General features: G+C 37.7%; 1 protein-coding gene across 4 annotated transcripts in view; it reads left to right on the top strand.

The window, feature by feature from the left end:
* Positions 1–15,385, top strand: part of AEBP2 (AE binding protein 2) — a 69,030-nt gene that overhangs the window by 14,035 nt on the left and 39,610 nt on the right. For all 4 annotated transcript variants that reach the window (XM_064284501.1, XM_003405352.4, XM_064284500.1 and 1 more), the window contains exon 2: positions 10,744–10,951. In XM_064284501.1, coding sequence (XP_064140571.1) covers positions 10,744–10,951 — 208 coding nt within the window. The remainder of the gene's footprint in view (positions 1–10,743; positions 10,952–15,385) is intronic.

The raw sequence follows: 15,385 nt of genomic DNA, 5'->3' as shown, positions 1-15,385 counted from the left end.
ACTTGATGTCAGCCGGAGTTACTTAAAGACTGGGGACTGTAGTCATCAAGAAGCTTGCTTGCTTATGTATCTGTCTTGTGTCTGGGGCCTGGGCTGAGAAGACTCAAAAACAGCGGGGGGCTGAAGCAGCTAGGGTTCCTCTGGTATCTCTCTCTACCTTTTCAGCATGACAGCCTCAAGGGAGCCACATTTCTTCCATGTCAGTTCACAGCTCCCAAGCTGTGTATCCCAAGGGAAAGAGCCAGACAGAAGCTGCCTTTTTTGACCTAGCTTGAAAGCTGACAGTATCACTTCCCTGGTAGTAGTCACAGGCCTGCTGAGAGTCAAGGGAAGGGGACATAGACCCCACTTCTTGATGGAGGCCGTCAGTGTTATACTGTAACAAGAGGATATAGTATGGCAGTCTTTGAAAAAATATCATCTGACACAATCACAGGACATACAGTACTCATTAAGCACTGTTACTATATAAAGAATGGGCAGCCAGGTTTAAATAGAGTAACTTTTGTGATATAATTTCAATAAGTTACACATGGTAATCCTTTTTTTATCCTCAAAAGAAAGTCATAAGATATGAGTGACATGCAGGCTATTCATGGTTTTCTTGAAGTACCTGTGTCTTTTAATTGGTTCGGTTGTTTTAGCTTTTAATTCCTTTGTCAATGCTTAGAATAAGGACATACTGCATGGGGCAGATCTACAAAAGATCTCTTTAAAGTGTTAAAAAAGCAAAGATACCACTTTGATGACTAAGGTGCACCTAACCTGAACATTGGCATTTTCGATTGCCTTATATGCACGTGCAAGCTGGGCAGTGAAAAAAGAAGACCAAAGAAGACTTGATGCATTAAATTGTGGTGTTGGCGAAGAATATTGAATATACCATGAACTGTCAGAAAAGAAAAAAAAAAAAAAAACGAATAAATCCATTTTAGAAGAAATACAACCAGAAAACCGTACAACGGTGGGAGTAGTGGTAGTGTCAGTACCTGTCTAACTTTAGGGGGGATAATACAAATCAAGATCAGCCTAACCTTTTACCAATCCTGTCACGAGCCATCCCTCCTACAGCACTCTCTACTTCTGGGTTTCTTAATCCATTGCAGTGGCCACACAAAACTCACAGACCATAGTTAAACAGTCAAGTGGTTTATTAAATAAGAGGCTACAACTTGGAATCAGAAACAGGAAGCATGTAAGCAAAGGCTCCCTTTAGCATAGGACAGCTCTCTCAGCTCCTCTTGGCTGTGCAGGTCTGTCAGGACAGGTTTCCTTTCAGCCCCCTGAGGATGGGCTCTTCTCTACTCCCCTTTCCCCAGGACAGGCTTATTTCTGCCCTGCCATCAGCTCTGCTGTTGGGCCCCCTCCAGGCCTCTCACTTTCTTCAGTGTTAACAGCACTTGGCCAGTGCTATAGCTTTTTTAGGAGGTTCCTTGACTTTCTCCTTCTCTCCCTTCACTATGTCTTTTTTTCTCCTTCTTCCTGCTGCTTTTTGTCTGACCAAACCTCTGTGGGGCTGGCTGTGTGTGTGTGTGTGTGTGTATACAGACACACACAACTCCTTGTCAGTTTCAAGGCACAGCCTGGAGAGGGGGCACAAACTACTGAATCCCCTTTTTGTAGGCCACAGATACTGCATTTGCATGGTAGGTGTGGGCATGTTACAAATCACCTCATTTGCATAGTCTATTGACCAATCCCTGCAAGGTGCATACCAATCACAGGGCAGGCTGTAGCCCAGGACCAGATGAAACGTATCAAAACCAAGTTGTTTACAGCATACTCGGGAAATGTCAGTCAACCTGGACAAAAGAAACCCTCTGGTGTAGAAAACTAGGGCAAAGGTAACTCCTCAAGGCTTAGGATAAAAATTTCTCAAAGCTGTTTTTCCAAAGAACCAAGGCAAAAGGTCAGAAGGAACTCATTTCACCACAGCTTCTTAGAAGCTAGGATGGCAAGAATTGTCTCATTTACTTTGGACATATCAAGAGGGGCCAATCGCAGGAGAGACATCATGCTTTGGTAAATTAGAGCGTCAGCGGAAAAGTGGGAGACCCTCAATGAGATGGATTGACGTAACGGATGCAACAGTGGGCTCAAACATAGCTACTGTTGGGTGGCACAGGACCAGGCAACGTTTTTGTTCTCTTACACATAAGGTCGCAATATGAGTTGGATCCGATTTGACAGCACCTATTTTTAAGGGAGCAGGGAATGTAATTGTTCCATTCCAGCAGATGGAGGTATAGATAAATGAATAATTTTTGCTCTTAAATTTATACAATACCACCTATTATAGGAGCTTCAGGAACCCTGGTGGCATAGTGGTAAGAACTTGGCTGCTAACCAAAAAGTCAACAGTTCAAATCTACCAGCTGCTCCTTGGAAACCCTATGGGGCAGTTCTGCTCTGTCCTGTAGGGTCACTATGAGTCAAAACCAACTTGACGGCATCTAACAACAACAACAAACAACTTTAGGCTTCTCAAAACATAAGGTCTTACTAAGTGCTTTATACTTTTTTGAATTTTAACATTTAATGATAATACCGATTATAACGATAGGGAAGGCATAGTGTAATCTTTCCACTCATCAGTGGGAATTCTGTTGTAGATGAAACACCACCTGTTGGCCAAATGATAGTTTACCTTGTAACAAGGTAAGAGTGCCATGTGTATAGTTGTAATGTTGTTTACCTACTATTTGACAGATAAACTTTGAAAAACTATATACACTTGTTTCTACCCAAAACTTGTTAACCAGTTACAAAATTAAGCTATTTTTAAAATGCTCACTCTGACCTTTTGTTAAATGTGCCTTACTTGGACCAGTGTAATTTTTTTTCTCCCTTTCTTCATTCCACATGGACAGTGTTCCATTCTTGAAAACTGAGAATTGGAATGATGGGATATTTGTTTTATAATAATTAAGGTGCAAACTATGAATTGAAGAATTGCGAAGGATGTGTTTTTTATCAGTAAAGTGAAAATAAAACAGCTTTGGTCCATTAGAGATTAAGGAGAATCTTATGTGAAACCTCAGATCAAACATACTTTACCTTTTAGATCCTGAGAAAGTGGTTAGACTTAATCATCCTATTTTTCTACTACATTTTTTAAGTGTATAGTGCTTTTTATCCTTTCTGTGACTTACTTTGTGTATAATATAGCTCAGCGGGTTGTAACTTTACAAGCACTTTTTATTTCACAGTTAGTAATTGATAATTTTTAATAACTAATTTTTTTGTTGAGACTATACGGTATTCTTATGCAGATCACACACAGCTTCCGTGTTTGTTTGCTGGCTGCTGTGCCCTGCCCCTTCAAGGTAAGCATACTGTGCTAAATTTTTTTACAGCAATGTGAAAGAGGATTGGCCTGGCAGTGCTTGTGAGGAGCTGTCAAAGGGGATTGTTAGTGTGGAAATTTAGTTTGAAAGACACCATTGCTTAATGATCTTAATTGTCTTCACTTCATATCATAAATACAAAAATGAACAGAACTTCAAACTGAAGCACTAAAACTATAATGTTTCATGTTGCCATTGTAATTTGTTACCACATACGTGGTTAGACCTCTAGGAGAGGGGAAGGCAGGCAGCAAGTAACTGTGAGTTTTGGAAGACATTTAAGTGAGTTAGGCATAAGGTGTGTGATTCACAGGCATAGTTTATGTACATCCAAACTAAGGTCAGGGAAACACTGCAGAGCTGTAGCCTTCCTAATCAATGACATATTTATAAAAAAAGTTATAAAAAAAATTCTGAAATTCTTGGATTCTAATTTTTTTGAGAGTCAAGAGTAAATTATATTTGACTTCAGAGTATACACCCTTAACCTTTCAGGTCCTTGTGTTCAAAAGTGGCTTAGACCCACTTAAGGGGTGAGGGAAGTTGAGAAAGACCCAAAGTTATCAAGGAAAATCCACAACCTAAATTTACTTCCTCACAGGTCACTGAAGAGTAGATTGCAGGTAAAGCTGGCCTTACCACTTTTTTAACTTCAGACTGAATTTCAAATTCAGCAGTTAACCCCAAAATAAAATAATAATATCCCAGGTCAGAAATACACCCTTGCAAGTCTGTTTCAGAGAGGCATTTAAGCTTTGCTCCAGATACAGCCTAAATCAGTGGTTCTCAAACTCTTTGGTCCTAGGACCCCTTTGCTTTCTTAAAAATTATTGAGGAGACCAAAGAGCTTTTGTTTATGTGAGTTATATTTACCACTACTTACAGTATTCAAAATTAAAACAGAACTTTTAAAACCATTTATTAATTTACTTAAAAATAACGAACCCATTACAGAACCCAAAAACGAGGTCCAACTCACTGTGACCCTGCAGGTCAGAGATCTGTCCTGTAGGGTTTCCAAGGAGCGGCTGGTAGATTTGAATTGCTAACCTTTTGGTTAGTAGCTGAGCTCTTAACTGCTGTGCCACCGGGGCTCCAAACCTGTTGCATGTTAACATAAATAACATTTTTAAAAGTCATTTATTTTTGGTGGGGAGGGGACAAGTTACTTTATTTGAAGGAACTTAAGTGGATATTTTGATACAACTTACAGAAAAAATAAAGGTAAACCTAACATGCAGGTACTGTGTAGGTGACCACCGAAGTCACACCTGTGGCGATGAGGAAGCCAGGGTAAAGCTTAGGTCTCTTAATTACTATCTCCCAGGGTGTGCTTATGAAAGAGATACCTCTGCCAGACCAGTTTCCTAGGGGCCCAATAATGTACAAGTTGGTTATGTAATCACCCAAATTTTTGATGTATTTCGACGGCACTGGGTTTGGTTGGTTTTTTGGGTTTTCATCTGCTTATATTCAGGTAAGGAGTCTCAGCGAAGTCACACAAATGGGTCATTTTTATCAGTGGGCAATTTATGTAGTTCCAGTAGTGACTGGTTCACACTTTTTTTCAAGTGTACCTAATGCATGCTGCATTGCATTCACCCTGCTCATCCAGTTGTCATGGTCTGGTTTCTTGATAACCTAAGGGAAGATTCAGCCGCTTTGTTGGTTCTGCAGCTTCTCAGCATGTCCCCTCTTGTGAGGTTGGTGAAGGAAATACTTGGCAAGATTCTTGAAAGCCACATTTTTACAGTCAGGGTAGTAAGACATGGGCAGGTAAATGTAGTAGGTATAGGGCTCCAGGATGATGGCCTCCGAGTTTTGGTTGTAGTTCTGGAGCACCCACAAGGGGGATGCTGTTGTCATGGCAGGCAGGTGAGGCTGCTGTGCTGTGCTGGAGCAGTGGGGGCCTTGGGGCAATCTGAGAATGCTGGGAGGAGGTTGCGAAGGGTTGAGTACTAGGTTCTGTCCAAGTACCTGGTTCTGTCCAAGCATTGTTGAAGCAAGAAATCGCGACAACTCACCATAAAAAATCTCAACATATTTTTAATGAACAATAATTTTCCCAAGTTAAAAAATACAAAAGGGCTGGTGTTTTATACCTTTGTAATTGTCTTCAGTGTCTGGCTTGACATTAGAAGACAGCTAAATTCTTGTCTGCCCCTCAGTGCATTCAGTCTGCTGCAATGAATTGTTTTGGTCGAACTATATGGAGAAAATTTGGCCTTACGCAGGTATTTAGTTGAAAAGAGCGGGAATATTTTAATAGCTTTTTAAAAAATTAGTGGTAAATAAATAATAGCAACATTTGCTGTTCTAACCATTTTTAAGTGTACAGTTCAGTGACGTTCACCACGTTGCGCAGCCATCACCACTACCCATTTTCAAATGTTTTTCATCCCTCTGTACAGAAACTCTGGAAACCCTGGTGGCGTGGTGGTTAAGTGCTATGGATGTTAACCATAAGGATCGGCAGTTTGAATCCACCAGGTGCTCCTTGGAAACTATGGGGAAGTTCTACTCTGTCCTGTAGGGTTGCTATGAGTTGGAATTGACTTGACAGCACTGGGTTTGGTTTGGGTTTGGTATACAGAAACTTTATATCCCTTAAGTAATAATTCCCCATATTCTCCTCCCCCAAACCTGCTGAACGAGAATGTGCAATTAATAAGATCCCGCTGTTGCCGTTGAGTAGATTCCGACTGATGGTGACCCTATAGGACAGAGTAGAACTGCCCCGTAAGGTTCCCAAGGAGTGGCTGGTGGATTCGAACTGCTGGCTTTTTGGTTAGCAGCCAAGCTCTTAGCCACTGCGCCACCAGGCTAATAAGATCCAGGTTATTCGTATACATATTAAAGTTTGAGAAGCACTTCTTTAGATTATTGAAGCTGAGTAGTGTGAATGCTTTTTCTGGGTTAGGGTTTCCTCCAAATACTAGGATTGTTGAACTTCTAGGAAGGTTGCTTAGGTGTTCACATTTCACAGAATCAGTAAATGTTCAATGAAGAGGAGAATTAACAAAAAAAAAAAAAAATTTTTTTTATTGTGTTTTAGGCTAAAGTTTACAGCTCAAATTAGTTTCTCATTAAAAAAATTTATACACAAATTGTTTGGTGACATCAGTTGCAATCCTTGCATTGTGTCAGCACTCTCCCTCTTTCCATTTCCATCTTGGCTTCCCCATGTCCATTCATCCAGTTTTCCTGTCCTTTCCTGCTTTCTCATTTTTGCTTTTGGGCAGAAATTTGCCCGTTTGGTCCTGTATACTTGATTGAATTAAGAGGCGTGTTCCTCATGTGTATTATTGCTTGTCTTAATAGGCGTGTCTCATCTTTGCCTGAAAAGTGGACTTTGGGAGTGGCTTCAGTCCTGAATTAGCAGGGTGTCCGGGGCTATAGTCTTGAGGGTTCCTCCAGTTTTTGTCAGACCAGTGAGTCTGGTCTTTGTGAATGTGAATTTTGTTCTACGTTTTTCTCCTGCTCTCTCCGGGACAAAAATTTTTGATGTATGTATCGTCTTAAGGAATTTTGTGAGATCTGGTAGATAGTCTCCTTGTCTTCTGATCATCTTGTTATCTACAATAATACAGGAAGGGCACAGCTTTCTATGAAATTCACACGTGCTCGGGATCTTGACAAAGCCAGAAATTACTTGTAACTTGTCTAATTTGTCCCTGTGTTGCATTAGGACTGTACCCAATCAAAGAATCACTGATTCTAACATGGGTCTGGGATCAAAGAGAAGCCTGGCGGCTTAGCATTGAATACTTCGTAGGGGTTTGAGACTCCTGAGAGGGGCTGTGAAGCTGGAGTCCAGTTGGCTCTGCGAAGCTGTGGGTGGGAGAGGCTCTGTCAACTCTGCGCCTTACTTCCTCTGCCATTGCATTTGGGCCTTACATGTAAGTGGTAGACAGAGTTCATACTCTTTAACGCCTGCATTATGCTGTCCTTTTATGAGGAGCTATATTCACATGAATTACTGTTTTTCAAGTGATAATATTGCATATAGACTGATGAAACAATCTTGATGTTCATGGATAGTTATACTTTTTTGTAAGGTTCCCCCACTATTAATGAGAGAAGTCCATTAAGTACTGTGTAAACAGACAGTGTCTATTCATAGTTGAATGTATCACAAGTATATGAGTCTCCCTTGACTTTGCCTAATTTAAAAAGAATTGTTTGGGTTTTGTTTTCAACTAATTTTGGACTTATTAATAAAAACAGCACAGGTATGCGAAAGATAAGTTTCCTACTCCTCTCGTTTTGCCTCACCTGTTTCCCCCACCCCCAGCTACTGTATTTTTTTGTATCCTTCCAAAGAGGTTATAACCTTTAGAGTATGGCATGGTACCAACTTCGACTCATGAAGACTCCATGTATGTCAGAGTTGAACTGTGCTTTATAGGATTTTCAATGGCTGATTTTTTGGAAGTAGATTGCCAGGACTTTCTTCCAGGGTGCCTCTGGGTAGACTCAAACCATCAACCTTTTGAGTTAGCAAGTTTGCACCATTCTGAGATTCCTCTTTAGAGGATATCTGTGTCTGTATCCATCTCCCTTCTCTGCCACTTGGGCATGCAGATCTTAAAATTCCTACCATGTACCTATGTTTTTATTTTTTGTTTTCACTTAACTCTGTACTTGGAGATGGTACCAATGGTAAAACAGTAGTTCATTGAGATTGATCTCTTCCAGAGAAAAAATTTGGACCGATTGGTGGTTCTCTTAAAATTACTAGTATTTGCCTTTGGAGTTAGTGTGTCTAATGTAAATATGTGCTTCACAGTTGAAACATTAAAAATATACAAAGGAAATGACAAGGAAAATAGATAACCACTTCAGGGTATGGGCTGCATGAAACTTGAAATTTCTAGGGCTTAAATTAAAATTTGTATTTCAGTATGGAAGAACTGTAGTCACAGGGAATTCCTGCATTCATGGTACATTCCTGTACCAACAAATAATAATATGAATAAATATGCAGATATACAAGGGCTCATTCACACTTAAGCATTTTATACAGATTATAAATTTTCAGGATGGAGCTGTAGAGTTGAAATTTAGAATCTATATTGACTTGTAGTTAGCCAAATGAGGTTAAATAACTGAATGTCCTTTAAAGGGGAATCTGAGACTTTTTTAAATAATTTATTTTATTTTTGTTCTTGTTGAGAATATACACCATAGAACATATACCAATTAAAAAATTTCTACATGTACGATTCATTGACCTTGATTGCATTCTTTGAGTTGTACAACCATTCTCATTCTCCTTTTCTGAGTTGTTCCTCCCTGATTAACATAAACTCACTACCCCGTAAGTTTCCTGTCTATCTTTCGAGATATTGTTGCTTTGATACCATATAGATAGGCCTTAAAAGAGAACAATGCTTAAGGCAGACATTCCTTACTAGTTAAGCTAAACTGTTGCTTGGTTTGAAGAAAAATTCAGGGGGATATTTGTGGTTTTAAGGTTTAAAGATTATCTCAGGACATTAATTTTATCCAGCCTCCAAGGAGCCTTGGTGATGCAGTGGTTAAGTGCTCTGCTGCTAACCGAAAGTTGGGTGGTTTGAACCTACCAGCTGCTCCAGAGAAAGATATGGCAGTCTGCTTCCATAAGGATTACAGCCTTGGAAACCCGGTGGGACAGTTTTACCCTGTCCTACAGGGGTATTGCTATGAGCTGAAATTGACTCGACAGCCAAGGCATATAGCTTCCATGATTCCAGAAAGTGTGAGACATTTTATATCTGAAATATCCCACATAAACGTTTTTGCTAACTTAAAGGTGAGTTCATTAATGTTCCACACAAACCATTATCAAGTTTACTTAATAAGTTAAAATTCATGTTAAATTTCTTAGGTAAGAAAAAGGTTGTAGTAGTTACATAGGCTAATGCTCTTATTTTTAGAAGGTATGTGTTGGAATAATTGTTGAAGTGTCATGATGTCTACAACTTTCTTCTGGCTTCACACAAACAAAAATTGTATGTAGCAAATAGGTCACAATGTTAATTGTTGAATCCTGGTTTAGATACACTTCTCTGTGTGTTTGAGAATTTTCGTGATAAAAACTTGGGGTTGGGAGTATACCCCTTAAAAGTTGATATATTTTCACATTTGGCTACTGGAACTTTTTAAATTGCAAGCAGACATTTAGTCCGAAAAGATTTCTTACTATTGACCCTTTTTTGTGTGTGTGATTGAAGCTACTTGCACAGAGCTATCTTTTGGGAAGATACTGAAAATAGAAAATTAAAAAGTGAATCTCTTAAAATAAAGGCAAAAGCATGGTGCATTTTATTAAGATGTGAAATTTTGAGCGTTCTGATCACTAATATGTAAATTTTAAAGTAAATAAAAGGATTACTACTAATGATGAAATAATTTGTTTAAAGGTAAGTAAAAGGAATTGATTGACATTGTCTTTCTTGGTCCATAGAGATTAAAAAATTTTTGAGGGCCAGGAAAAGACTTTTTATTTGGACTTACAGTAAAATCAGAGTTGTATTACACTCATGAGTTTTTTCTATTTTGCATTTTTATTTAAGAGAGAAAAATTTCTTAATTTCTTTGAGATGGAAAGAGGTAGCTTGTGGCAGCAATTGTGTTATCAGGCTAGTGAATAAAAGGTTTCAGGTCAACAAATAATTCGCGGAACTGTAAAGATAATGTCTTGATTCTGAATTACTTATTCTGGGAAACTTAGTACTTTATCATGCCTCTTAGAATTAGGGAAGGGATGAGATGTGGCAAGATTATATAGTTCTCTATGTGTATGTTTGGCTTGCTTTCTGTAAAGTATGGTATTGGGGAGTTCATGTCTGCCAAAAGTTGCTCAAATTATCTCATAACCTTGTTTTGAGGTACTGTTTGTTTTGCCCTGATTTTTACTTTATTGCCAGCTAAATAATTTCAAAGTGGTGCCTTTTTCCAATGGAAAATACGGTTAGTGTGCTTTGTTGTATGGAGCAGAATGCCAAGTGGTAATATATTGTTTTAAAATAACTTATTTTTTGTTGTTGTTGAAAATATACACAGCAAAACATACACCAGTTGAGCAGTTTCTACATGTAGAAGTCAGTGACATTGATTATCTTCAAGTTGTGTGACCATACCCACCTTCCTTTTCTGAGTTGTTCTTCCTCTATTTACATAAACTCACTGCCCTCTAAGGTTCCTAGCTAATCTTTCAAGTTGCTGTTGTCAATTTGATCCCATGTAGAAAGATCTTAAAAGACTATAAGCTAAACTATTGTTTGGTTTTGAGAAGACTTTAGAGGATATTTTTGGTTTAAGGTTTAAATCAAGTGGTAATCTGAATTAAATATTTGTAAGATCATGTTAGTGAATTTCTAGGAATAACACAGACTTTTCTCTTCTTTTATAGCATAAGCAGTACTATAATGGATGTAGACAGCACAATTTCCAGTGGGCGTTCAACTCCAGCAATGATGAATGGACAAGGAAGCACTACTTCTTCAAGCAAAAATATTGCTTATAACTGTTGTTGGGACCAGTGCCAGGCTTGCTTCAACTCTAGTCCAGACCTGGCAGATCACATCCGTTCCATACACGTAGACGGTCAGCGAGGAGGGGTTGGTTTTGCCATTTCTTTTTTTCCACTCCCTGTTTTCATTAGTTTTAATGATTTATAATTACTAGACAGATGTGTTTTCTGAAAGTAATTTGGAATTGTTTTTACATAGGATTTTTTTTTTCCTTGAATGATTTTTTTTTCTTTTACTTCCCACAAATTGGATAGATTCAAATGAAAATAGAGCATACTATACATTGGTTTTTAATTTGCTGTTAGGTATGTTATTTTGAAGAAATTATACTTCTGATAATATAGTGGGACTATTACAAATGAATTAAATATATTCCATCGTTCTGATGTTTTGAGAACGTTTAGGGATTGGTACTGCCTTGTATTTCTATTGTTAGAGTGGTTCTAAATTATTCCTGATGCTGACATTAATTAGAAAGACTTGATACCAGGATCAGTATATACAATCCTATTAAATGTCAACCCTCACTCATTATTTGTGAGTAATAATTGATCATTTTTCCCAAGTCTTGTCAGAGCTGGTTTAGTTGGAAAGTCCTGATTAGTCACTATTGACCTATATCCTCAGGAGTGCATTTAATTATGTGTTAGTTCACATAATTATTGAGTAGTAAATAAAGACCTAAGCAAATTAGGTGAGGCAAGGTGAAATGGACCAAACTATTAATTTATAATTTTTTTCAATTTTACCTGGGTTTGTCTTAAATAGTTACCACACTTTGTACATTTTCCAGAAATAAATGTCACATTGTAAGTACAGATAATCCATTAGACCGCATGTCTCCTAGCAGCTTGCCATTACTATTGAGATACACTGATACTAAAGTGGTTAAAAAATCATTATGGTTTAAGTGAGTGGGTGAGTAACTGTTTCCAAGGTTGTATTGATATTTAGATTATAATATTGATCTTTTTTCCTTTTTAAGACAGTACCATATAAGAATTCTTAACATTTTAACCAGTGGTGTTACATTTGAAATTTCTTCTAAGAAATATTTGCCTCTGTCACAGTATATTGTATGTCAGCAATCTTTTTGTTATCTACACTAGATAAATAAAGATTTGTATTGTTGGGTTTAATATTTATGTTATCTGAGTAACTAGTAAAATGTACTTCCAGATAGGCTGTTAATGAAGTGGGGCCATACATGGTGTTTTCACTGCAAAATCCAGCTCAGTGGTTAGGCTACTTTGGGAAGTTTAGTCTTTTTTACTGCCTCATATATGTTGGATTTTTCACTGTGGGCTGTCTCATCAATTTGGTGTTCTGGCCATTACAGATCTGCCTTTTGTGAGCCAGCACTTGAGGTCACTTGGCGTATACCACCTAGATAGTCTTTTGAGTGATGGCATGATGCTTTTTTGTCATTTGACTTAAAAAAAGGATCACAGGCTAGGTAGAAGATCACTGAGCTTTTCTTAGTAGGTGTGTGAATGTTTTAGATCTCTGAGTCTTGGGTTCTCCAGTTTAAGTTAGCCAATGAGAATGTTTTCAGCTTTTACAGGTTTGCAGAAAGAAGGAAGTTACAGCCCAAATTTTATAATTCAGATGTATCAGTAATCACTGCAACTACTTGTTCCTTGTTGATTTTATAGGACTAGGCATGAAGTCTTGTTATCACTACCATAAGTATAATCTTACTGAAATTAATCCCCTCCCCGGTATCATTTCTTAGTTTCTTATTCATAAAATTACTTTATTACAAATAGTGAGATCTTTAAGGATAATGCTGTTTTAATCAGGAAAGAAGCCCTGATTCTATGGTACATGGGGTTGCTGTGCATGGAAACCAGCTTGACAGCACCTAACAACAAAAACAGTGTTAACCAGGATATTTTCTTCATTATTAATTATTTTCTTTTTTTCTTGCATGAATAAATATTGATGGCAAAATATTAAAATTCTAAAAAAAAGAAAAGAAGCCCTGATCTTTGAAGGACATTAGTTGTTAAAGTATAAGAGATCAGAAAAATGCAGAAAATATATTACATTTAGTTCTATATTTCAATCATTTGTGTACTTCCTGAATGGTAAAATGTGAATGAGAATTTGAAAACTTGTTATGACTATATAGGACAAGAATTCTTAATCTGATTTTTGTCCTTTGAGGTTGTAATAGAGTAGTAGTTGGTTGGAACATATGATTTTGGTGCTATAATTATTTTTTTAGATTTCTTGTTTCTATCCTGAGTATTAAACTGTCGTATGGAACAGAAATAAATGAGAAAAAAAATTGGTAACCCTAGAAGACTTTATGCTTCTTATTGTTGAAAGATAACAATTTGACTGGAGCAGTAAGTTAGCAAGATCTAAGCGCTGTATTAATTACTGCTTTTTTTTTTTTTTTTCCTTATCCCTCTCTAATGTTCCTGGAAAAAGCAAACAAAACATACAACAGCTTAGAAGGTTCTGTCCCCACCCCGCCCCCGCCCGCCTTGAAGTTAATGTTGCCAAGTCAATGTGGACTTTAATTATGTTTGAAGGCAGAAGTCAAGTGCAGTGTAGGTTTTCTTGACCTTGATTTGTACAAAGTGGGTAGATATTTAATTCTACATTAAAAATTAAATTAACAATTTAAACACCGAACTATGAATATAACCTCCTCCCACTCTTGTTTTTAAATCATGAGAGTGGTTCCTGCTATTTAAAAAACAAAAACAGACCAAAAAGAAAAATAATAAAACTTTTGTGTTAAGTGTAATATAATTGGGTACTTCTGTGCATGTCTGGGTTCCAAAAGGTAGGTTTTGAACTGCTTTACTAATCAAATTTCAAATTCCTCTGTTTGATTAATACACACCTAGGTTTTAGTAAGTGGGGATCTTCATCTTGTAGTGTTTTACTGGTTCAATATAAGATACATCGGTTTTTTTTTTTTTTTAAACTTTTTCATATTACAGTCACTTGCCAGAAAGAAATCTGTTCAGTTTTCTTCTTTTTTTTTAATAATTTATCTTATTTTTGTTGAAATACACACAGGAAACCATACACAAATTTAACAGTTTCTGCATGTATACTTCAATGGCACTGATTACATTCTTCAAGTTGTACAACTATTCTCAGCCTCCTTTACCGAATTATTCATTCACTGTTAACATAAACTCATTGTCCCCTAAGCTTCATATCTAACCTTTGGAGTTTCTGTTGTCACTTTGATAATCATGTAGATCTTTAAAAGAGCACGGTGCTCAAAGCAGACATTCTTTACTAGTTAAGCTAAACTATTACTTGTTTTAGAAAAGACCTCAGGTGGATATATTTGGTTTAAAGTTTAAAGATTATCTCAGGTCAATAGTTCAGGAGTTCACTCAGCCTCTGGCTCCAGAATATCTGGATTCCGTGAGATATTCCCCCTTCATCAGGATTCTTCTATAGGATCTTTTATCAGAATGTTCAGTAATGGTAGCTGGCCACCATCCGGTTCTTCTGCTGTCATGGCAAAAGGGGCAGTTGTTCATGGAGGCACTTAGCCACACATTCCATTTCCTTCTCTGATTCCTGACTCTTCCTTTGTTGCTCCAGAGGAATAGAAACCAGTGGTTATACCTTGTAAGTATAACAATTGTTAACAATTGTTGTAAGCTTGCAAGCTTTTAAGGCCTCAGGCACTATGCAGTGAACTAGGAGGTAGAACAAAAACAACTACATGTATCTTGTTGATTTTACAGGAGTAGGCATGAAATGATATTTGGCCGGTTAACCGGAATGTTCCAATACACCATAACCCTAAACCTCCAAACCAAGGAACCAAATCCCACGAGGCATTTGGTTGTATATAAACAGCACCAGCAGCTGCTGTTCTTTGGTTGTTGTAGAACCTATATATCACACAAAATTAGCCAATTCAACTTCTTATAGGTGTGCAGATTAGTGGCATCAGTTACAATGATCTGCTGTGCAACAGTTATCTTTGATGGGTGCCAAGTTTCCCATCACCATAAGCAGAAGCTCAGTGCCCTGTAAACAGTGACTTCCCTTTCCCCGCTCCTTCCTGCCCCTGGTAACCAGTAATAAACTTTGGTCTCTGTACGTTTGCCTATTCTTGTCATTTTATATAAGTGAGGTTTATACAGTGTTTGTCCTTTTGTGATTGACTTTTTTCACTCAGCATCGTGTCTTCAAGATTCGTCCACGTTTGTATCATGTGTCAGAACTTCATTTATCTCTCTGGTTGAGTAGTATTCCACTGTATGTATATACCACATTTTTTTAATCCATTCATTCATCGATGGACAGCAAATACACAACAGCCGTACCATTTCCAATTCCCACCAGCAATGAATAAATGGATAAGGATTCCAATTTCCCCACCAAACCAACCAATCCAAACTGGTTGTCATTGATTTTAACTCATATTGACCCTGTAAGACAGAGTAGAACTGCCCCGTAGGGTTTCCAGGGAACCTGGTGGATTCAAACTACTGACTTTTTGGTTACCAGTTGAACTCTTAACCACTGCGC

Source organism: Loxodonta africana, chromosome 4 (genome assembly GCF_030014295.1).
Source record: "Loxodonta africana isolate mLoxAfr1 chromosome 4, mLoxAfr1.hap2, whole genome shotgun sequence".
Classification (NCBI taxonomy): domain Eukaryota; kingdom Metazoa; phylum Chordata; class Mammalia; order Proboscidea; family Elephantidae; genus Loxodonta; species Loxodonta africana.
Note: the sequence above shows the minus strand (reverse complement) of the source record. Positions and strands in the feature narration are given on the sequence as shown.